General features: G+C 38.8%; 1 protein-coding gene across 14 annotated transcripts in view; it reads right to left on the reverse strand.

The window, feature by feature from the left end:
• Positions 1-25912, reverse strand: part of atosb (atos homolog b) — a 119806-nt gene that overhangs the window by 19354 nt on the left and 74540 nt on the right. For 10 of the 14 annotated variants that reach the window (XM_073064356.1, XM_073064351.1, XM_073064354.1 and 7 more), the window contains 4 exons: positions 18374-18601; positions 17123-17285; positions 4717-5753; positions 1074-1132 (listed from right to left, as the gene is read on the reverse strand). In XM_073064356.1, coding sequence (XP_072920457.1) covers positions 1074-1132; positions 4717-5753; positions 17123-17285; positions 18374-18532 — 1418 coding nt within the window. In that variant the 5' untranslated portion in view covers positions 18533-18601. Of the gene's footprint in view, positions 1-1073; positions 1133-4716; positions 5754-8462; positions 9077-17122; positions 17286-18373; positions 18602-25912 lie in introns of those variants that run through there. The other 4 variants (XM_073064357.1, XM_073064360.1, XM_073064361.1 and 1 more) reach the window with 4 other exon arrangements.

Consider the following 25912-nt stretch of genomic DNA (forward strand, 5'->3'; position numbering starts at 1 on the left):
ACTTCACTGACTGCTAACATGATAAAAATCAATAGTGTACATTGGAAAGCTCTGAAATGCAAAAGCAAAAGGGGAACCTGTGGCCATCTTCTGGAGTTGGAGAATTCTAAAGCTACTGATGAATTTAGCAATGTGACCTACTAGTAATATTTCTGCTTTTAAGCAAAACTGATTTGCACTAATTAATACAAGCAAATGCTTTCATCACCTACTTTGTATGTTCCTCTTTGTCATTCAAATAAAGTACCCAGCTGATTGTTTTCTGGCTTTGTCTCAATGGGAGTTTCGTTAGGCACCTTAGAAATAAGATGGCAGTTGTGAAGCCGGATACAAAGACAGGAATTGAAAGGATAGAGAAACTATTATTTGCTTTTTCTGGGGAATCCAAGACCAAATGAAAATATCCCTAAAATTAGGAACAAAGGTTTTAACATGGGAACTTAGGAAACTGTTTCAGAAGTTTCAAACTCCCTTATATGGACAGCAATCAGAGGTAATCAATATTAATTTCAGATAGGACTTTTATCATTGTTGTGAACCAGAAGTTAAGGAAAAGGGAAAAGGACAGCTGTATTTTTTTTTAAATGATGAAACAGAAGATATACAAAATTCTTTTACCATCTGGTCAAATAGCTGAACAAAGAACAAGAAATATGATAAAACTGACTTTTAAAATCATGTACGGTGAGAAGTCCTGAAAATGGTTGATGAATGATATACGATTTTTAAGTCTTAGAAATGAATGAGGTACTTCAGGATCCGGTCTTCTAAATAGCAAATCAAAAACATGATCACCAAAATGATCAGACAAGTAACAGGGAACTAAATTAAAGCTGATTCATTCATTAATTGGAATTAAATATATCACCCGATGCCAACGTGACAAAGATCACTTACTACATTTCTGGGGAAAATTTTAAAAGTACAATAACTAAATATTCCTAATGGTATTCCTTTCAGTGGAACTGGGCATGGGCATGAAAACAGGAAGACTGACTTCTAGTGCAATTTTCATTCTTCTAACAAAGCACAAGGTGAAATTCAGAATACTTAATTTCATATCAACTACTTACGATTTCAGACGCAATCCATTCTTTAACCTTCTGGCAGCACTGATGCAGTCAGAAGAATTCTAATGAAAAAGCACATACAGGCATTAACAGGCACCTATTGCAGTTTTGCTCCAAATGTTACAGAAGGAAAACTGAGTCACCTTTCATGGAAAGAAAAGGATGATTAACAATAGAAGTACATGAGCTGTGCAAAAGAGTACAGAGTCTAGAAATGTTTAAATTCACAGAGACATTGAGTTGCACATTAATAGCCATTGATTTGGAGTTAGTCTTTTACTGATACATATATTTATTATTTTCTCCACTCAGGTTTAAGACTTCAGAAATCCTGTCTCTCAGGAATAACAGAGTTTTTATAAAGTACGATACATAATAAGCTTCACAAGAAATAAAACTAGTAATTGGGATAATTATATTAATGACACATATAAAAACAAATTATAAGCATCTATCAAACACCAAAAAGTAGCTTCCTGTCAGCAATGACGCATCCAGGCAATTTCTAGGGATAAAGAGGTTAAACCATAGTACTAAGATACTCGAGGATGGTCAGCTTTTGACTAAGGCCAAAGTAACGAATTTTGTTTAATTATCTTCAATTGGCTGACTCAAGGGACTTCAACAGGCAGCTGTTGAAGTCAAGTCATAATGTATATTTAAAGCAGAGATTGATAGATTTTTAGAGTAGTCAGGGCATGAAGGGATACAGGGAGAAGGCAGGAAGTTGGGGTTGAGAGGGAAAATGGATCAGCCATATTTAAATGGTAGAGTTGACTTGATGGGCCAAATGGCTTAATTCTTTTCCTATGTCTTACAGAAAATAATACTTGATTTGCTTTCGGTATTCTTTAAAATAATCTAAAATGTGAAGTCTTGCTGAAACCATTTTAGCCAAAGTTTTCATCACTCATCACTAGACCAAACGGATTTCAATGACAAACTTAAAAGTTGTTGTGAAAGAGATTAGCTCTTTTAAATCGCATAAAAACATCTATTTAATTAGTCGAATTTTAATTCACAATCTGTCAAATAAGAATTCCAATTCACGCCCCTAAATCAAAGATCAAGAACTCTGGCTTCCAGTTCAGCAACTTGTAACCAGTGTTCCACTTTTGTACCTGTCAATTAAAGACTGTTTAAGCACAAATGACAAAACTAACATTATTTGATGAGTTTAGGCAAATATAACTTAAAAGAACTGATCTTCATCATTCATTCCAAAACCCTTTTCATGCCCAAGAGCATTTCTACTGAAGGACAACATAGAGGTTTTAACATGCACCCAAGGATAAGGAGCGAGCTTGTGAAGGGGATTAACATATGCTGGAGATGGCAAGACCACTTAGCAATCAATAATGCACTTTACTGGGGCATTAGAGGAAAACAATGATGGAACTGAGTACAGGTGGCGATCTTTGGTTAGTACTGGGTCCTTAGAACAGTTGTCCAATTTAATCTATGCTCCAAATTTTGTAATAACCCTGTTGTATCATATTGCCTTTCACATTTTTCTTCAGAATCTAGTTCTATCACATTTCAGATCAAGTATTCCAACTTTTAACAACCCTCTGAATGAATTACTATTCATTACCTTCCATATTTTCCCCATTTATTTAAAATTGAATGTATTAAAATTTATTTAAAAAGGGCCCTGAGGATCATCAGGGACTCCAGCCACCCCAACCACAAACTGTTTCAGCTGCTTCCATCTGGCAAATAGTACACCACCATTAACCAGGACCTATAGGCTCTGGGACAGCTTCTTTCACCAGGCCATCAGATTTATCAATACATAAGATCTGATTGCATAGCTGATTATTAGAATGATTTTTGGGTTTAGGTCATTTACATGTAGCAAATGGCTTTGGCTACCAATCTTTTGTTATTTGATAATGTATTGTGGATTTAATTTGAAACAATGCTTTTCCTAAAAGCTGTGGATCCCAGCCTAGACGCTGCTGGCGCCTGTGGGATGGATGGAATCAGAAGGTGTGAAGTTTGTATATACCTTCAAAAGAAAGCATTGTCTGTACTTTGTAAATAGGGAATTGTCCTTTGTGTTTAGCAAATAAATATCGAGCCCCGAGTTGGGCCAACAGACCTTTCACTGAAAGCGCCTCGGTATGATGCCTGCTGTACCTTGTTTTGCCGAATAAAGAAATTGCTTTGCATCTACCAGTAACTCTCTCTCCCCAGTGATTTCATTCATGCAACAACACTAACTGTACATGTATACAAAACAATATGTATACAATCTGAGTGTTTGGGTAACATCCTAGCATATTTTCCTTCCTTATTGCTTGTACACATCGACGGAGAGGTAACAAAGATTTTTAACTCTCATGTTGTGAGATGGTGGTATGAAATAAAATTCTAATTCTAAAATGAAGGTGGATATTTTGTTGCAACAGACTCCAATTAAACATGGCACCCCAAAATATTTAACAATTAGAAAGTAATTAGGAGTTTGAATGAAAAATAAAAAGTGTGGCATTTGGGATAAAGGCATGGAAAGTTATGCACTTTGCTTCATGGCCATGCCATTTTCTGTTTCTGTGAAGTGAAGTGGTCAATAAGCAGTATGTTATGGAAGGGAACATTGAGTTGAACTGTATCATCTTTTTAAAAAAAGTCATGTAAAAGAAAAGTGTGATCAAGATCTTTATCTGACTGCAGACTTTCAACAAATTAGCTAATGTAATCAAAAGAAATAACAATCATGTTTTGGAGTGGGATATGGATTGGGGGGGGGGGGGAGGGGTGGTGATTCAGTCTTCCTACAAGCTGATAAAATCTAGTTAAATGCAGTTGGGGAGCTTATTGAATGCATCCAGGGCAGGTTTTCTAAGCAATCTATCAAGGAATAACTTTAAATCTCAATTTGTTTAATGAGACAGGATTAATTATCAATCTCATTATGATCATTTTTATCAAGCAGATCCCCTCTGATGCAATCAGAGTTTGGTTTGCAACTATTTACAATCTAGATGAGAAACTTGAGGAGAAACAGGATGTAATGTTTCCAACTCTGCAGAGAAGTTAAAGCTTGCAAGAATGTATACTCCAAAGAGAACAAACTCAGAAAGACTTGACAGATGTAATGTTTGGTGCATAAATTGTATTTATTGTGGGGAAAATTTTGATAGAATAGGAAGATTTTTTAAAATGAGAAATTTGTACTTCTGCAGTGATATTTGTTCAACTTGTTTTTCTCATTAGATATCATTCATCAATTAATGTTCATTCCAGTTTTCCTGCAATTCAAGTGACTGCTGCCATAACAACTGAACATTTCTGTCAAGGAAAATCTATGTGGATTCAGTTTTAGAATTTTATGCTGCTTGGTTTTGGTAATATAATTTACTGATGTAGCCCATATATCAAGTAGATAGTGCTTTGATAAATGCAGGCAACCAATACCCAGATCAAGAAAAGAGAACCAAAGAAAATTATGTACTAAAGTTGCATTTCTTCACTTGGTAATTACATTTTTGCCCAAACCGGAGAATGAATAGGGCAAGAAAATGGCTTTATTTACAGATTATGCTATAAGCATTTGCAGACTATTAACTCAAGCACTTAAATACAAGTTTCATTAAAATACAAAAGCTCATCAAATAATTAAATATTAGTTAGTACAAACCTTGTTTGCATCTCTTGAGGATGGAAGTAAGTGATTCCAGAAAGGCGCTGCTTTGGCATCAGTACTTCTGCAAGAAACTGGGATGGAATTTGTTAACTGAATCCTACATTTCTTTGCAACAGAGGGGGTTTCATCCCCTGAGCACAAATCTTTCCCTAATGCGTTTGTTGGTGATAGCAGCTTTCGTTTTGCTGTACATCTGACAGAGATTGCACTTGAGTGTCCTACAGAGGAAGGTGTTTTCTCAGATGATAGCAGTCCAGTGCTGGTAATAGGCTGAACCTCTTTCTCGGAGGTTGGTGTTGTTGGCACCAGTTTATTTCTAGGTGTGCCTGTCTCACCATCTTCGATCAAAATACTGTCTTGGAAGTCTTTATGTTCAATAACATGCAAACCACTGTGACAAAAGTGTTGTGCAGAACCATGCACAATTGGTTCTTCATCATGGAAGCTAACATCTTGTTGATCTGTACAGTCACCTGCCTTTTCTATGTTTTTTTCAGAAAGACTATCATTATCAACTCCACAATGAGATGCATTTAAATTTTCAGTCAACGCGGCGGAATTTTTGCAATGCAGGTGAATTCTTTTCTGATTGAGTTCAAGATCTGGATGAAGTTCAGTTACACTTCTTTTAATACTCCGTTTGCAATTTTTCTGTTCCAAGCTATTTGAAGAGTTAGAAAGGTGAGAAAATATTGAAAGCTGATACACTTTTTGAATTCTAACCTCGTTCTCACTATACCCTGCCAAAATTCCTCTTTCGGGGATGACATCGCTAGAGTCCAAGCGATAGTCGCTCATTGGTGAATCTTGGAAGCTCCCATCTGCATGGCTGGTAGCCTGCCGAGACAAGTTGTTGGACTGCTCTTTCTGAGAAGTCTCCAGATGCATGTGCCTCATGGACTGTGGAATCTTACACCACAAAAATTTTGAAATCCGAGGACAGAAAAAAATATTTAATTTGCAATGGTCTGAGTAATTCCTCATGAAGTTGAACCAATGGTACTTTTTATGATTTCCCTCTGACATAGCATCTGAAAAAGAAAATTGCATAGTAGCATTTAATTAATAGATAATATTCACAATTAAAACACAATATAGTAACTTTATTGTGAGCATTTCCAAAGATAAGCATTTATGGTGGGGTATCTGCTTTCCGATCTTACAAGTTACAACAAAGGAAACTCAGGGAGATGCACAAGGTTAATTAAAAAAAAAGGATTAAATGAATCCTTGATGGTTTGCATGGATATGTCAGGTCAAAGGGCCTGGTTCTCTGCTGTATACTATGATTGCATACCTGCCATGGGTTTTACGTGTATATTCGCTTGAATGGATATCGCTGGGCTGTCATGAAGGCAACAAGTTTGTAAGTAGAGCTTGTTTCAGCCCACTAAGGTAACCTGAGTACATGTTCAACATCCTGCTGCAACTTCAACCATGACACCAGTCCTCATTGAGGTATCAGAAGTGGAAAGAGTGAGCAGTTTCAAGTTCTCAGGTGTCAACATCGCTGAAGAGATTTTGATACCCAGATCCTTGGTTGTGTCCCTTGACCTCCCCTTAAGTCTAAAATCAATTTCTTGGTCTTACTGATGTTGAGTGCAATGTTTTTGTTGTGACACCACTCAACCAGCTGATCTATCTCATTCCTGTTCCCTTATCTCCATTTGAAATTCTGCCAATAGTTGTGGGTGTAGAGTGGAGCAGAGCACTGGGCTACGTACATATCCTTGTGGTGTGCCACTGTTTATTGTCAGCAAGGAGGAAATATTATTTCCAATCTGCACCGACTGTGGTCTCCTGGTGAGGATGTCAAGGATCCAGTTGCAGAGGAAGGTACAGAGGCCCAGGCTTTGGAGCTTTTTGATTAGAACTGAGGGTACAAGTTCTGACAAGTGTGACGCGCTGCATTTTGGAAGGACAAATCAAGGTAGGACATACACAGTAAATGGTAGGGCACTGAGGAGTGTGAAGGAACAAAGGGATCTGGGAGTTCAGATACAGAATTCCCTAAAAGTGGCATCACAGGTAGACAGGGTTGTAAAGAAAGCTTCTGGCATCCATAAATCAAAGTATTGAGAATAGGAACACACACAAAATGCTGGTGGAACGCAGCAGGCCAGGCAGTATCTCGGCCCGAAACATTGACAGTGCTTCTCCCTATAGATGCTGCCTGGCCTGTTGCGTTCCACCAGCATTTTGTGTGTGTTGCTCGAATTTCCAGCGTCTGCAGATTTCCTTGTATTGAGTATAGGAGTTGGGATGTTATGGTGAGGCCAAATTTGGAGTATGGTGTGCAGTTTTGGTCACCTAACTATAAGAAATTTATCAGTAAGATTGAAAAAGTGCAGAGAAGATTTACTAGGATGTTGCCGGGTCTTCAGGAGCTGAGTTACAGGGAAAGATTGAACAGGTTAGGACTTTATTCCTTGGAGCACAGAAGAATGGGGGGGGGGGGGGATTTGATAGAGGTTTACAAAATTATGAGGGGTATAGACAGAGTAAATGCAAGTAGGCTCTTTCCACTTAGATTAGGAGAGATAAATACGAGAGGACATGGTTTTAGGGTGAAAGGGGAAAGGTTTAGGGGAATATTAGGGGGAACTTCTTCACTCAAGAGTGGTGGGAGTGTGGAACGAGCTGCCACTTGACGTGGTAAATGCAGGATCACTCAAGCTTTAAGAATAAATTGGATAGATATGTGGATGGGAGAGGTCTGGAGGGTTATGGACAGGGTGCAGATCAATGGGACTAGCGGAATAAAGTTTCGGCACAGACTAGATGGGCTGAATGGCCTGTTTTCTGTACTGTAAGTGTTCTATGGTACATGATAGTGTTGAATGCTGAGCTGTCATCAATAAACAGCAGCCTGATGTAAGTATTACTGTTACCCAAGAGATCCAATGCCAAGTGGAGAGCCAATGAGATTGCATCCGCTATAGACCTATGGTGGTGATGGACAAATTGCAGCGGGTCCAGGTCCTTGTTTAGGCAGGAGTTGATTCGAGCCATGACCAACTTCTCAAAGCACAGTAAATGTGAGGGCCACTGACTATACTCTTCTCAGACACTGCAAACACTGCAGCAGTAAGAGATTGAAGTTGTGCTTGAACACTCCTGCTAGTTGGTTGGTACTGGTTTTTAAGAGCCCTATCAGATACACCATCAGGGCTGATGCCTTGCGAGGCTTCACGCTCATGAAAGATGCTCTGATGTTGGCCTCTAAGACAGAGATCACAAGATGCTGCGGGGATTTGCACAGGTGTAGTTTTATTCTCCCTTTCAAAGCGTGCATACAAGGTGTTGAGCTCATCTGGGAGTGAAACATCCCTGACAATCCTGTTGTTAGGTTTTGCTGTGTAGGAAGCAATGGCCTGCAAACCCTGCCAAAGTTACTGTTCATCTGATTCTGTCTCTAACCTCAATTATTTTTTTATTTTCCTCCCCCCCCACTCTTAGGATAGTTTTCCATAGTCCATAGCTGGACTTCTTGTACTTCTAGATCACTTGTCTTGAATGCCACAGATCTAGTCCTCAACAGACTATGAATCTCCTGGTTAATCCACGTGTTTAGATTTAATTTTCTTATTGTATTTCATAGTTTTTTTGTATTATGTATTGCAAAATACAGTGGGGCAAAACAACAAGTTCCATGACATAATATGCCAGTGATATTAAACGCGATTCTGATATCCCACAATTTTATTTTTTTTTAAATTTTTTTTTTGGAGTATACTCACAGTTCGACAGCTCCAGCCAAGCATCTATCCAACAGGGCAAAAATAACCCAAGTACATCCAGTCAATAAAACCAATAAACGCAGGAAAATGCCATTCTGGTTAATTATTATCCAAGCATCTCTCAACTACCAACAAGTTGATGTAATAATCTGATGGCAGTAAAATGGTGAAATATACACAACATTGTCAAACAGAGCTTGCTCACCAATAACCTGCCCAACATTTGATTTGGAATTCACTCAAAGAACTCAGTCCGCAGACTCCCAGAGCTACCTTGACTATTTCATTCCCCCTTTTGCTACCCCCCAGTTTCGAAGGACTCCTTCTCTCTTTTTGTTGCATCTACTCTGATAGCACTACCTCTGTGCCGGTGTTTGCAATAAGGCTTCCTGTTTTCACATTTGTAGTTTCCTCTTCACCATTGTTGGCAATGATCTCAATTACATCAATTTTTTCTCACCACTTCTCTACCCAACCTGAACAAGCATGATTTATTTCCACACCTTCCAATACGTTCAGAGAAATATCTGTAATTTCTTCTGCCTTCAAGGTGATGACACAATCAACAAATCTTCCTCTCCTACTACAACATTCCAAAGGACTGTTTTCCTGTGATATTCTTCTTCATTCTTCCATCTCCAACAATAATACGCCCTCTACTCACAATATTTTCTCATGAAAATGCAGTAGATGCCACACCCATCCTTTTACCCCTTTGATGACCAGGGCCCAAACATACTTTCTAGATGAAGCAGCGATTTACTTTCATTTCTTCCAAGTTATTAATTGCAGTTCGTGTTATCAGCAATGTGCTCTGCAAAGCGGTTATGTTTTGTTCAGTTCACAAGAGTGACCCAGAACCTCCAGTTACCTACCACTCTCTAGATTTATCTCTAACCTACACTGCCCCAAAGCTTCATGAAACAGAACTTCATCTTGCAACTTGGCACATCCCAGCTTTAAAAGATCAACATTAACATCAAAACCAGAAAAAAATTAGATAATCTGCCAAGTCTTCTATTAACTTTTCATGCATTATTTATTTCCCCCTCTTCCTTATGGCATTTGGGATTTCATTCATCTCCTCCTCCCTCCACCTTCTCCAGACACAAATTATATTATTCACTAGCTTTTGACACCCTCTATTAGCTTACAGCATCAACAATTTAATAATTGAATTCCTCCTGGTCTTGAAATTATTTCTAACATTTCCGAGTTCTGATTGGTCATTGACCTGAAATACTAATTGCTTTTCTCTTTCCCATAAATGCTGTGCATATCCAAAATTCTCCATTTAGCATGAGAATTGCTCTAAAATATATTATTGTTATTTCAGAGCTCAATTAATTCCACCTGCTGAAAATAACTATTTTTGACATCAGGGCAACATTGGGCATAGCCCAATGCAAGTAGTATCGTAGGAAAGGCAGATGATAGTGCTGAAGTTGAGGTAACCGACTTAGAGACAATGTGTAGTGAGGAGAGGCTGTTGATGGGCCAAAATTGCAGTCAACTGGATGAGTTGTAGCGTAAAAGGCAGAGAAAATTGAAAAGGGTGAATATAAGACTGAAGGTACGGACTAAGTTAAACTGTAGCACAATACTGTAGGCATCTCTGAATCATGGCTGAAAGAAGATTATAGCTGGAAGTTCAATGTCCAAAGATACACATTGCATCAAAAAAACAGGCAAGAAGACAATGAGAGGGCAGTGTTGCTTTGTTGATAAGACATGATATTAAGTCATTCGAAAGAGGTGACATAGGATCAGAAGGTGTTGAATCCTTCTAGATAGAGCTAAGGAATGCAAAGATTAAAAAGTCCCTGATGGGAGTTGCACACAGACCCCCCCCCCAACAGTAGTAAGAATGTGGCCTACAAATTACATAAAGTGAAATCGAGGCTAAAGTGGATATTGGACCACTGGAAAATGATGCTGGGATGGTAGAAATGGGGGATAAGGAAATGACAGACAAACTGAATAAGTATTTTGCATCAGTCTTCACTGTGAAAGACACTAGCAGTATGGTGGAAGTTCCAGGTGCCATGAAGTGTGTGAAGTTGCCATTACTAGAAAGGTTCTTAGGAAACTTAAAGGTCTGAAGGTAGATACATCACCTGGACCAGATGGGGTACACCCCAGAGTTCTGAAAGAGGTGGCTGAAGAGATTGTGGAGGCATTAGTAATGATCTTTCAAGAATCACTAGATTCTGGAATAGTTCCAGAATACTGGAAAATTGCAAATATCACTCCACTCTTCAAGAAGGGAGAGAGGCAGAAGAAAGGAAACTATAGGCCAGTTAGTCTGACCTCAATGGTTGTGCAGATGTTGGAGGTGATTATTAAAGCAGAGGTCTCAGAGTACTTGGAGGCACATGATAAAATAGGCCTTAGCATGCTTTCCTCAAGAGAAAATCTTGCCTGATAAATCTGTTGGAACTATTTGAAGAAATAGCAAGCAGGATTGACAAAGAAGAATTTGTTGATGTTGTGTACTTGGATTTTCAGAAGGCCTTTGACAAGATGCCACATGAGGCCACTTAACAAGGTATGATCCCATGGTACTACAAGAAATATTCTAGCACAGATAAAGCAGTGGCTGATTGGCAGGAGGTGAACAGTGGGAATCATGGGAGCCTCTTCTGGTTGGCTGCCACTGACTAGTGGTGTTCCACAGGGGTCTGTGTTGGCACTGATTCTTTTTATGTTATATGTCAATTTGGATGATGGAATTGATGACTTTCTTGCAAAGTTTTCAGATGATATGAAGATAGGTGGAGGGACAGGTGGAGGAAGCAGCGAGGCTACAAAAGGATTTAGACAGATTAGGAGAAAGAGAATACAGTGTTGGGAAATGTATGGTCATGCACTTTGGTAGAAGAAATGAAAGGATTGGCTATTTTCTAAATGGAAGGAGAAAAGGAGGTGCAAAGGGACTTCGGAATCCTTGTGCAGATTAATTTGCAGGTCGAGTCTTTGGTAAGGAGGCAAATGTGAAGTTAGCATTAATTTCAAGTGGACTAGAATATAAAAGCGAGGATATAATGTTGAGATTTTATAAAGCACTGGTGAGGCCTCACTTGGAGTTTTGAGAGTAGTTTTGGGCCCCTCATCTTAGAAAAGACATGCTGAAATTGGAAATAGTTTATAGGGGATTTAAGAAAATGATTCCAGGATTGAATGGCTTGTCACATGAAGAGCGTTTGATGGCTCTCTATATTCACTGGAATTCAGAAAAACAGGGGCAATCTCATTGAAACCTATCTGTGGTGAACTACATATACCTGTCTGGACACCCCCCCCACCCGCTGACTGCTCCTGTGGCTCCTCCCACTGACCATGGCTCCTCCCACGGACCCGGGTATAAAGGCGATTGGAGACACCGCCCCGGCCTCAGTCTCAAGGATGCAGTGTGGTGGTCAATTGCTGCTTGTTCTTTCTTCCAGCCAATAAAAGCTTATATCTCACCTCACGTCTCCGAGAGTTATTGATGGTGCATCAATATCAAATATTGAAAGACCTAGATAGAATGGCCATGGAGAGGATGTTTCCAACAGTGGAGGGGTCCAGGGACAGATGGCAGAGCCTCAAAATACATCGTTCCTTTAGAACATAAATGAGGAGGAATTTCTTTAGCCAGAGAGCGATAAATCTGTGAAATTCATTGCCACAGACGGCTGGGGAAGCCAAGTCATAGGATACATTTAAAGTGGAGGTTGATAGGTTCTTGATTATTAAGGGCATCTACAGTTACAGACAGAAGGCAGAATGGGGTTGAGGATACTGAATCAGCCATAATAGCATGGCAGAGCAAACCCGATGGGCTTAATGGCCTACTGTATTTCTTAGGGTCTTACAGTTGCACTTATTTTCAATTAAGTTTTATAAATACACATTTAGTCATAATTCCCAGTGATTATAGGATATCACAAGTCTCAAAACTCAAAATTGTATTGCTCTTACAAATAGTACTAAATCTATTTTTTAAAATGCAATTTGGAACAAAAATTACTTTCAGTATACAATTTAAACTATGCTCTCCGTTACATTTGCAATTATGGTGATGATAACATTCCTGAAATAGACTGTATACACTGACTCACACCAGAAAGATTAGCTAACTGTGCCTTTTGCACAAGTTACTGTTCCCGGTACTAGGTATGAGTTTTAAAGTATTTTGAAATTTCTCGAAAAATCATGCACTTCTTCCCTTTTGCATTAAAAAGGGGAAAAATTGCCACACTATAACCTGACTAACAGCATTTTTTTAAAAAACAGTTGAACAAAGTAAAATCTGCAAAGATAATTAAGCAGCATTTAGACAATTACACAAGCGGGCAGGGAATTGAGGGATATAATCTTTATGTACATAGATGAGCAATTTAAATTGGCATTATAGTTGGCACAGTCATTAGTCAAAGGGCCTGTTCCACTGTTGTACTGTTTTATGTTCTATGTTCTTCAAAGGGCAAGAGACTTGCATGCAAAAACCAAATAAACTTCAAAAGCTAGAAAATACAATGTAAGCACAAAAAATGCCATTAATCTTTCTTTTTTTCCTGAGGAGTCAATATTGCCTGCACCAATCACATACATTCCTTAGTGAAATAGGATTTTGCCCATTTTAGCCAAATATCTCACAATCAATAATTTTAATGATAAACTTTTCAAAACCATTTCCCCGTCTTCCAGCATTACAGTGAAACTTAGATCACTCATTTCCCTATAAATCATTTCACATTGAGAGAAAAAAGGGGCACTACAATGTAGTACTTCATAAACATCTATTTAACTTGTTCTGCAATTGAGCAAATCTAGCTCAATATTTCAAAAATAAAAAAGACTAACTGCACTCTGAATCGAGCATTATAATGTGCTAGGGAGGAGATGCGAGGTTCAATAGGCCTAAAATAGCAACAGAATGTCAAAAATGCACCACATCATGCAACCAGAATTTAGGAAGAGCACCAATTTGGGCATCAGTCACTCAGGAATGCCACTTCATTAGACCAAGGTACTGTCAAATCCCACAGTACTTTTACAGTTATGAATTAGGAACAGAAAACACTGATTCTGATCTGTACCCAAAAAGTACATGAAAACTCAATTAAAAAAGAAAAAAGTTTGTATTATTAAGGGTTAAATTGTTGAGCATCTACACAAGTAGGAAGTGAACCAATAAACCATTGATGAATGAATTAATCAACCAAAATATTTCCAAAAGTCAATAAACAGAAAATTGACAGCATGTCCTCCCATCATTAGCAGCACTATCCAGCAAATTGTAACTTGAGAGCAAGTGAAGCTGAAAAAAAAAAGTTTAGTCTTTTTTGGCCTTTCACCAATTCAGGGAAAAAAAGCGCTTGGCTTGCTTCTATTTTCTCCATGTGGTACTGATAATGCAAAAGGATTTGGAATTAAAGGACAACTGCAGTACTTTTGCACAATTTGACAGTGTCCAGTTAATCAACAATGGCACATTCAGATTTAAATTGATACTGGAATTGGTTTCCAGCTGACTAATAACTTCTATTTCTGGAAGTCCATGGCAAAGGCTGAGATTAAGTGCCTTTTAAGGCTCCTTGTCTAAATTGGAGAGAACAGACATGCAGGGAAAGTTAAATGAAGTTTAAATGCCTCACTGGCAAAACACAACACCAGATCTAACCAATGAACTGAAATCCTTTAAATATGTAAAGTAAATTTATTTACAATATCATTCAGATAAAGTTTCCTACCATCCCCCACTCCACTAAAAGTTCTAAAAATACTGTTCAGCAGCTTGAACTTACATAGCACTTTCAACTCTGCACATGTCCCAAGGTATTTCAATTAAGGCAAAAATAAAAGCTCCAAGTAGCTTTGAAATAAAGAATGAAACCCTTGAAACAAAAACAATTTTGAACATACTTCACATTTGGAAAAGAAACTGTAAAGGTGAAATAACCAAGGCATGAAATTCCAAAAAATTGTAGCCATTGTTAAGCAGCGGAAGATGGTCATAAGTATTGTGGCTAGGGAAGGGCAAATGTTGAGGATAAGAAATGTTAAGGTTGATTCTTGGGCGAGAGTAGATTACATAAAAATACATTAAAATTTACAGAACTGATAGTTAAATGAACAGCTGGTCCACTGAGCATATTACAGACCCTCTTGGTCGACTGGGTATCATGATTCACAGAGAGACACGTTATACCCCAGTGCAAGTTGTCAAGCTAGGAGGAGAAAAAGCTGTGAACAACTTACAAGCTCAATGCCATGCAGGATAGAAAGATATTAATCTTACGATATAGCTGCCATCCATTTTGGAAATTTAGATGCCATGTATTGAGTTCCATTAGCTAGCTAAGAAAGCATATTAAAGTGTGGAGACGACAAAGCCAGTATAGGGTGGTGGGGTGAAAACACTGAACCGTAGAGCAGAGGAAGAGACATCACTGACTCACGATACCGTGCCAACAAAGATGCCAAAGTAAACACAAAAGATTCTGCAAATGCTTGGAAATCCAGAGTAACACACACAAAATGCTAGAGGAACTCAGCAGGTCAAGCAGCATCTACGGAGAGGAATAAACAGTTGATGTTTCGGGCCGAGGCCCTTCATCAGGACAAAGAACCTTTAGCTGTGTGCCAAAATAAACTAACCCCTATTTGTTTGCACATTATCCACAATCGCTCTATTTTCTGCTTGTTAATGTGCCTGTCTAAATTGTCTTAAACATCAAAGCTTCTGCCATCCCTGCTGGCAGCACACTCCAGGAATCTACCACTCTGTAAAATGAAACTTGCTTCTCACATCTCCCTTAAACTGAACCCCCCTCATCTTTAATCTATGCTGTAATATGACTTCCCAACTGTTACACTCAACACCCTAACCAATGCAGATACTTGCTTCAGGCTGTACATTGCCTTCACCACCTGCTACCTGACTTGCCACTTTCAGGGAGTTTTGACCTGCACCACAAGATTTCCCTGTCCACCAATGCTCCCAAGGATACTTAGGGTAAATAAATGAATCTAAATCTGCATTTACTGTATACTTCCCCTTAACATCTGAACTCTAATAAGTGTGATACCTCACACTTCCTGAATTTAGCTTCATCTGCTATTTCTTCTCCCATACATGTAACTGACCTGTCTTGCTACATCATTTGACAATCTTCACCATAACTCTTAACCTTTTTCATGTCATCTGCAAATTTACTCATCTACAGTTTTATTCAAATCATTTGTATGCATCACGGGCAGAGGTCTCAGCACTGATCTCTACAGATGACAGCTGGTCTTAGAAATACTACTCTGCCACTTCCCCATCTTCGATTGCAAAGCCAGTTTTGAACCTGGTTTATCAAATCTCACTGGACTCCATGTATCTTAATCTTTTGGATCAGCCCAGTATCTGTGACCTTCTCAAAAACATTAAATTCCATGCAGACATCAATTACTACACTCAGTCATCTTTGTGACCTCCTCATGAAACTCAATCAAATTCATAAAGCACAGCCTGCCCCACACAAAGCTGATTATCCCTAATAAGCCCACGCTTTCCAAAATGCAACTATATTCTATCCCTACGAATCCTTTCAAGTAGCTTCCTTACCACTGTTGTAAGGCTTACTGGTCTATAATTTGCTAGATTATTCCCATTGCCCTTCTTAAAAGGAAGAACATTGGCTATTCTCCAGCCTGTGTCCTTATGTGCAGTTTCAAAAGATAGAAATATCTCTGGTAAGGCCCTCTTGCTTCTTGCAATAACCTGGGATAGCTCCCATCAGAAACAAAAGGCAAAACAGCATTGCCTTCTTGATAGCAATATGTCCTTGAATATTAACATACCCCACAATGATCTCACCGTCTGTTTTGAATACAAATGGAAAGTACTCATTTAGTACCTTAGCCTTTCCCCTGGATCAGTTTAGTACTTCAAGGATTATATGGGTTGGCACAACACGGAGGGCTGAAGGGCCTGTAACTGTGTTCTATGGATCCAGGCGTAAATTCCTTCCTTTATCCTTGAGTGGTCCTAATCTCTACCTAGCTGCTTTCTTGTTTTTATAAGATGCCTTGGGACTTTCCTGAATCCCACTTGCTAAGAAAAGTGATGCCAGTGGGTTTTCTCTGCTGGGCAGCATATTGAATTTGAAACTCAGCTCAGGGCCAGGAACTTCGAAGACAGCAAAAAATAGATGAATACTCTGCAAATAATTGCATTTTTATTCATCAATACACTGTGGAAATGGACAGCTTAATCTAGCTCATATTCACCATTAGCTCAACTGGATTAATTCCTAACAGAATAATCTTGATTGAAAGCTTAAAAACTAAGGAAAAGTTAAAATGTCATTTTCCCCCATTGCTCCATAGAATTTCCAGGATAAAAAGTCGCCCTTCTAGTTTTTAAACTGGAGCTGTTCAATTGTTCCCGATTTCACATTGCCCAGTGATATTTTGATGGATGTTCACTGACCAAAACTACTAACTGTTTCCTTCTGCCTGACCTGCTGAGTTTTTTTCCCCACCATTTTCCATTCTGTTCTGGATTTCAAACATCTACACTTTTGGATTGTCTTTTTGTCCTTTTATATGGATACTTTTAAAGTAAAAACTTTTAAAACTAATTGCAATGGCTGATATCAAGAAAAGTATTTAAAAGCACTTACTTAACAAGAAGTATTTTAGACTGTGATACTGGACAAGTAGAAATATACCTGTGGGACAGATCTTGGGGATAGTGATTGCATCTCTGCAAGATTCACAGCTCAAAGTAAATCTATTATCAAAGCAGGTACGTACATCACCACCGGCTACCTTGAGATTCATTTGCTTGCAGACATTTCCATGAAAAAAAACAATGAGTTTTATAACAAAGCATACTTAGACAAAGACCGACAACCAATGTGCAAAAGATAAGCAAACTGCAAATAATATTGAAAACATAAATTGGAAAAGTGGAGCTGTGGGTCATAGAACTCAGTAGTTATCCACGCTGGCTCAGTAGCCTGATGGTTGTAGGGTAATAACTGTTTCTGAATCTGGAGGTATGGTACCTCAGGTTTCCTTACCTCATGACCACTTTCTGTAGCCTTTTCCACTCCTGGGCATAGGTGTTTCCATACTAGGCTGTGATGTAACCAGTTAGGAGTACTCTCCACTCTGTTCTGTATTCAGAAGTTTGTCAAAGATTTTGGTGACACGCCAATTTTCCGAAAACTTCTAAGAAAGCAGAGATGCAATTGTGCCTTCTCTGTAACGGCACTTATGTGCTGGTCCTACAACAGATCCTCTGATATGTTAATACCAAGGAATTTAAAGCTATTAACCCTCTCCACTTGCATTCTCCTATTGTTGATAACCAGCTGATATTGAATGAGAGATTGTTGTAGTTGCACCATGATCCTATCTAATTATGAAAAGTGATAAGTATGGAAATTTAAATTGTGCAGTGAATGTTCAATCTCAGTACCATAAGGCAAAACCAAACAGAGCAGCTAATTGCAGATAAATCTACATCCAACACATGAAAATCTTTTAAAAGAAAACAAAAGAGTGAACATTTGGGGCCAATGTGCTCCTGAAGGGTAAAAGAAAAAGACGACAAAGGAGTGAGATGATGGGACATTCAGTAGATGAGTGACAGGAATAGAAGTTGTCGATGAAGCAGAGGAAAAGTCAAACAGAAATCATGGATATCCACTACTTTAGTGCACAGCCCTGCAAGATACATGAAAGTGAAGTAAATAATCCAAGAAACAAAATATTGCAGACATTGAAAATCTAAAAATGAAACAGAAGTGCTTAGTAGGTGAAGCAAACATGCTCGGAGAAAAGCAGAGCTTGATGATCTTTCATAATCTCATCATAGTTCAGGCTGAAGAGTTACATTAACAACTCAGTTGCCTGGTTAAACTTACCATTACAACATTCTGATGATTGCCTTGTCTGAACGTAGGCTGTGCCACACGACTTTCTTGATACAATAAATACCAAAGAGTTTTAGTGCTATCAGCTACATTGGCAAATCCATCTTCACAACGATAGATGCTAGATGGTTGCAGAGCAGCTTCCACCATCACTGGAACATGCAATTTGCTTAAATGGGTATGACTTTTTCTCCACTGAAATGCCAGCACCCTAGAATACTGGAGGAAAAGTAATTTTATTTTAGTTTTCTTATATTTACAGTTTAATATACAAGATTCATGGAATTATAGTTTCAGATTGTGAAAGAGGTATTTATAGCTCAGTTGAAAAATTGTGGTAAAAGAACTTTTGAAACAACTCCATAAAAACATTTGTGCTTGACTTCAAAGACTCAATTTAGAGATACAAGATAATGATTTTCAGTAGGAGAACCAATAATCTGTTAAGAATTCTAATGATACCAGAAAACTTTTATTCTACTTGAATATACAATGTCATACCAATATATGAAATGGACATGTTCCCTGAAAAGTCCACAAGAACTCAATTATACTTTCATCTATGGTTCAGCATGCCTTACAAAGGCGATGAAAATCTCCTCATGATAGCATTTTATAATCTATCTAAATTTGATGAAGTGGTCTCCAGATGGCTTAGATCTGGCATATATTTAGCGTACAAGTCAGTCTGGCATGACACAGTCAGGCACCCTCAAGTGCTGCAAGAGTGATCTGAAATTATAAATCAAAATTTTATAATCAGTTGGATCAAAAGTCTTTGTAGAACATTTAAAAACTTAAGCTATCTTGAAATGAGTATTGTTCACATTTTTCAGATATATCTCTTTTTTTTATTATTTTGATTGTCAGAGATAAATAGTCATTTTGTTCACTGCATACACATAGAAACATAGAAAATAGGTGCAGGAGTAGGCCATTCGGCCCTTCGAGCCTGCACCGCCATTCGGTATGATCATGGCTGATCATCCAACTCAGAACCCTGTACCTGCTTTCTCTCCATACCCCGATCCCTTTAGCCACAAGGGCCATATCTAACTTCCCCTTAAATATAGCCAATGAACTGGCCTCAACTGTTTCCTGTGGCAGAGAATTCCACAGATTCACCACTCTCTGGGTGAAGAAGTTTTTCCTCATCTCGGTCCTAAAAGGCTTCCCCTTTATTCTTAAACTGTGACCCCTTGTTCTGGACTTCCCCAACATCGGAAACAATCTTCCTGCATCTAGCCTGTCCAATCCCTTTAGAATTTTATACATTTCAATAAGATCTCCCCTCAATTTTAAGTGAAAATAATGAGATAACTCTGAGTGGTCATACAGTGTGGATAATTCTCACCGAAACAAAAAGAACCTCTGCTGACTTTCTTAACTGACAGCAACATGTTATATGACAATAAATGCAGTAGTACAGAGGGGTACCTGGATTATACACACGTTAAAGACAGAACATTTCACTTTGGAAGGACTACAGTATCCATTAGTAATTGCTGAAAAATGTAGAACCCACTGAAGAGATCAAATCAAATTATCAAAAGCAGAGTCATTTAAAGAACACAGACAATACACAATAGGTACAGGAGTAGGCCATTCAGCCCTTCAAGCCTGCACCGCCATTCAATCTGATCATCCACAATCAGTACCCCGTTCCTGCCTTCTCCCCATATCCCTCAACTCTGCTATCTTTAAGAGCTCTATCTAACTCTTTCTTGAAAGCATCCAGAGAATTGGCCTCCACTGCCTTCTGAGGCAGAGCATTCCATTACAGCAACTTTTTGTTATTGCTAGTTTGGAAATTTACCACATTAATAAACCTTTGAATAAAACCTAAATCACCTCAGCCTTAATAATGCTAAATCTACAAGGTTGGCTTTCCTATACTGCACACAACCCCCTCACCATATCTGCTCCCACTGCTCCAGCCCCAACCTTTATCTGCTCCTGAAATACAAACAAAATCTCTGAAGTGTTAATTAACTCAATTCTGAAAAATTTTTCTCAATATTTTTATAATTAGGTGCTTTTACATCTGTTGCCATTGGAACTATTTCTTTCACTACTGCTTCCTGTTACTAAGTTTCATTTGATATATTTTCTAGATCATAATCTGTTTGACCAAGTACAAAATAACACCTAAATAACTAACACCATTAAGGCATATTTAAAATGAACAATTGATATTGCATGTACACCCTATCCTCGTTATATGAGTCTTCAGACAATGAGGATTCAGAGTTACGCAAGGAATCCATTTCTACAAACATCTCCTTACGTGTGTAGAAAACTCAGTTATGCGAAGAGCACTGCTTTCCCACCAATACAAGTCAGAGTGCGCACCTCACAATCTCACTCCCACCAATCTCACATTGGTTTTGGCAAGGTGTGGATGTGCGATCTTGTGCTCTTAAACTTTTGTTAGTTTTACCTACAGTGCAGTGACTTTGTGCTTGAAATATTTAACTATGCCTCCTAAGTGTCCGATGTCATGTCCTGGCCATCAGCCGAGCGGCAGAGAACTACTTCACAGAGAACACTTGGGAAAAAAAGTTGGGAAGTACAAACAGCGCTGTGTCAGGAGAAGGTAACACAGCTCTGGGATGCTACTGCCGGGAACAGAATCTTGCCTTTAAAGTTCTTTTGTTGCTTGACAATGTGCCAACCCATCCTAAATATTTGGACAGCATTCGTCCTAACATAACAGTGCGTTTCCTGCCGCCTAACACAACATCGCTGATTCAACCACTCGGCTAACTCTCTCTCAGATGCTGTAAGCAACAGACGATTTTGAAAATCTTGGGAATTTACCAATCGTGAGGGAATGGTGGAAGTCGGAACACTTGGCACAAATGGCGAAGAACATGGACCAAGTTTAGAACGGAGTCAGCATTTCAGTCGTTCCCTGCCGTCAACCCTTCTCCACAAGCAAATTTATGCTGAAAAACAAAATGCTGCCAAGCAAACAACCCTCACCACTTTATTCAAACCGGTGTCATCTACTGTTGCTGGCAGTTCTAAAAGTTCTGTGAGTCTGCCTTCACCCCTTGCTGTGCTTGATATGATCCTGATGACCACAAACATCCACCTTATCCACGTAAAGCTGCCCGACACCACAACAACCACTCATTTCCCAGAGCAAACACACCTGCCACTGTTGGTGAGCACTGTTCACCCTACTATGTTAACTTTCTATGATTTATTACATTGAATATTAGCTTAAATTGATGAAATATAATACGAATATTGCCTTGTGGTACTGCTTTTTGTCATATTGGTATTAAAATATGAATAAACTACAGATAAACTATATTTAGGAAGCCCTCTGGAACGTATCCCTATTCACTCCATTTAAATAATTATTCACATTATGCATCGACTGCAAGGAACGTATCTCCCGCATATAACGAGGATAGGGTGTATGTAATTTAAAAATTCAGTTCCTGTATTAATATTTTTTTTTAATAAAAAGGTTGGCTTTTGGAGCTTCAGTTTTGATCTGCATAGTGTTATTCTGCTCCTTAGAATGCCCTCACTAATTATCTAGAAGAGATTACATGCAATTATGCTGAGCCCTAAAAATCAACTTTGAAATCTTCAAGTTTGCACTAGCTAATAAAGTTATCAGAGAGGAATTAAATATGACAGAGTATGATGTCATTCTGATGAAAGATACTTGGCTTGAAACATCAAATCCATTTCTCTTTCCGCAGATGCTACCTGACAGTGCTTCCTGTGTTTTCTATTCGTATTTCAGATTTAATCTACAGTACTTGAATTTCACATATTTAAATGGCTTTCCTCATCCTCTTGTTCTAGCTTGTTATCATTCGTTGTTCTTGAACCATATGAAAAAAATTGCAGGAACTAGAGTGAAATAAAATAGAAAATGTTGGAAATACTGTCAGGTAGCATCACTTAAATTAGGAGACTGAATACACAAACTGACTAAAGCCTGCACACGAATACGGTAAGTGATCAACATATTCATCAGGAGAAGGTTGCAATTTAAGTATTAAGTGACGATTCAGTTGCCTAAAACAATTGGAAGATCCCAACATAAGAAATGAATTCAGTTTTACATAAAAATCTGCGAGAACAATATTTTGGCAGTGAAAGGTATGTTGCACTCGTGTAAGGAGGAATATTCATAGAACTTTACAGTTTAAGCACTGGTCTAATTATTCACTTCACTTTGGTTATATTCCAGAGAGTTGAGATGATTAAGAGATTATCTAAATGAGGTCTTTAAAATGTTAATTGTAACAGAATTATGCCAATTAAAAGAAATGCAGGAAGTACTTAATCATATGAAAGACAGTTAAAATACAGCAGTCCAAATTCAAAAGAGTTTAAATTCTGGATCATAGAGTCATAGAAAAGTGCAGAACAGAAACAGCCCTTTGGCCCAACGAGATCACTTGAGTGTTAAAATTAAATCCATCAAGTAAATCATGGAATCAAGACAAGGCCATCAAGATGAATTGGTGGATCAACTTCATCAGCTAAATAGCAACCTCCTTTCTAGAGGGAGATAAGGAAAGTTTGAAAACAGCCAGCAGATTAATCCCTAGGTATTACAGATCACAAATTTTGAAAATCATCTGTTTGAGTTAAATTTTCAGATTGTCAGAAAATATGAGTGATAATAAATGTAATAAACCACACCCTTCCTGAAGTCATCGACCAGCTCTTTTAATTTGCTGACATTGAAAAGTCTGTTGTCGTGTCATGACATCAGGCTTCCTATATCCCTCCTGCACTCTGACTCATCATTATTTGAGATACTGCTAACTTCTAGTGGCAACACCTGCAAACCTTTTTGTAGATGGGAGTTTTAAAAAAAAGCGACATTGGGTGAGATAGAGTGAACATTCTAAATGAGATGATTTAACTACGACAGCCTGGAGGGGAAGAAATGGAAGAAAATGCATTGTAAATCAGTCTTTCTGCAAGTTTTCCTTTAAAGGAAAAGCTAATCTAAGTTTCCCACATGCTGCTCCTCCCTTTCATTAAAACATGTGGCTTGAAAGATGTGGGAGATAATCTCAACAGGATTCAAAATATGTTTCACAAAACCTTGGAAAATGTTGCTCTCACAAAGGTTTATACAGTAATGTTTTTTATTTGGAATAAACGGATTCAAAAGAAATTTTTCCATTTAGGAACAAAATGCAGAAAAGATAGCAAATATTTGGATTTCAAGGGAAACAAATAGTCTTTAGTCTACTCTGGTTAGAGCTAGAAATATAGACGAAGGGATATGTACAGTGAAAAATTTATTGGGGTTAGAAACCTGCTCAAGTAGCAGCAGGCATTGTTAAGAGTCCATTTGGTTCAGATTGGGGACATCTCCATCAGCACAAGTGCACCACAAGGCTGTGTGCTTAGCCCCCCCTCCACTTACTTTACACTTATGACTGTGTGGTTAAGCACAGCTCCAAAGCTTGCCGATGACACCACTATCATTGGCCGAATCAAAGATGGTGATAAATCAGAGGATAGATATTGAAAATCTGGCTGGGTGGTGCCACAACAATCACCTCTCACCATGTCAGAAAGATCAAGGAGATGATTATTGACTTCAGAAGAAGAAACTAGAGGTCCACGTGCCAGTCCTCATCAAGGGGGTCAGAGGTGGAGAGGGTCAGCAACTTAAAAATTCCTCGATGTTATTGGGTCCTGGTCCCAGCAATTGAGTGCAATTATAAAGAAAGCACAGCAGTGTCTCCACTACCTTAGAGGTTTGCAAAGATTTGGTATGACATCTAAAAGTTTGACAAATTTCTATAGATGTGTAGTGGAGAGTATATCGATTGGCTGGAGCACAGCCTGGTATGGAAACACCAATGCCCTTGAATGGAAAATCCTACAAGAGCAGTGGATATGACCCAGTCCATCATGGGTAAAGCCCTCGCTGCCACTGAGTACATCTACACCAAGTGTCACAGGTAAGCAGCATCCATCATCAGGCCCCCCCCCCCGCCCCCCCACCACCACCCAGATCATGCTCTCTTGTTACTGTTGCCATCAGTTAAAAAGGTACTGGAGCTTTAGATTCAGCAGCAGTTATTACACCTCAACCAGAGGAGATAATTTCACTTGCCACATCTCAACTTTTCCCATAGCCTATGGGCACACTGTAAAAGACTCTTCATTTCATGTTCTTGATATTGCTAAGAATCCTGACATTAATGTTGTATGGTGCTTCAAGTTCAACCCTGCAATGGGTGTCACTTCAGACTTTTCCAGATTGAACTCTATCTGCCACTTCTCAGCCCAGCTCTGCATCCTGTCCTCTGTCCCACTGTAAATTAGGACATCCATCTACACTATCCACAACACCATCTTGTGTGTCGTTTGCAAATTTACTGACCCACCCTTCTACTGCTTCAGCCAAGTCATTTATTAAAAACCACCAAGAGCACTATGGACCTCTACTAGTCACTGACCTACATAAAGAATACACTCCATTTGCCTTCTGTGGGCAAGCCCATGCAAAATCCATGCAGCCAAGTTTCTATGGATCCCTTATGACTTTCTCAATGAGCCTACCATAGGGAACCTCGCATATGGATTTTAGTAAGGAATTTTACACCATATACACTGCTCTATCTTAAAAATATTTTGTCATTTCCCCTAAAAGTCAACCAGGATTGAGGTCCAACCTGCTTTTCACAACTCCATTCTGGGCTATGCTATGCTTCTCCCAGTGTTTGTAAATCTTGTCTGCTGGAATCTTCTCCAATAGTTTGCCCATCACTGATGTAAGACTCACTGGTCTATAATTCTCAAGATCATCCCAATTACATTTCTTGAACAATGAAACTACATTCACCATTCTCTTATCCTCTGGTACTCCTCCAGTGGCCAATATGGACTTAAAGATCTTGTCCACACCTACCAATCTCTTCCCTCACTTCCAACAGTCACCTGGTTCCAGTATTTATCTATCCTACTGTGTCTTGCTCTACCTGATGCTACAAATTCCTTCCCCTGGTAAACATTAAACCAAAGTATTCATTAAGGTCCTCCCCAAGCTCCTGTAACTCCTGGCACATTTCCCCATTTATCCCTGAGCAATTTTACCCTCACGAGTTATCCTCCTGTTATTCACCTATGTGTAGAATGCCTTGGGATTTCCCTTACATGGGGATAGAGGAAAAGATTCAAGGACATCCTCTGAGCTTTCTTGAAAACATGCAATATACTTGTGCCAACTCTTAGGAATCACTAGCCCCGATCAGTTAGATTGGAATTAAATTTGGCATGGAGAACTTTGTGTCAATATATGTATCAGAGGTCCAGAATGAATGGTGATAGAAGTACATCACCTCCAGTAGGGTGCTCAGGTGGAGCAAAAATTCCTCGAAGGTCCAAAGTTAACCATTCACTTGGACCATCAAGAAATTTCTGTGCCTCCCGAGCAGCCTACTAATCTCACTTGGGCTTCATTGGCCACCGCAGCACTGACGATCCTCATGATGCTCTTTTCAAATTAATATTATGGATTTTTCACAT

Source organism: Hemitrygon akajei, chromosome 13 (genome assembly GCF_048418815.1).
Source record: "Hemitrygon akajei chromosome 13, sHemAka1.3, whole genome shotgun sequence".
NCBI classification, from domain to species: Eukaryota; Metazoa; Chordata; class Chondrichthyes; order Myliobatiformes; family Dasyatidae; genus Hemitrygon; species Hemitrygon akajei.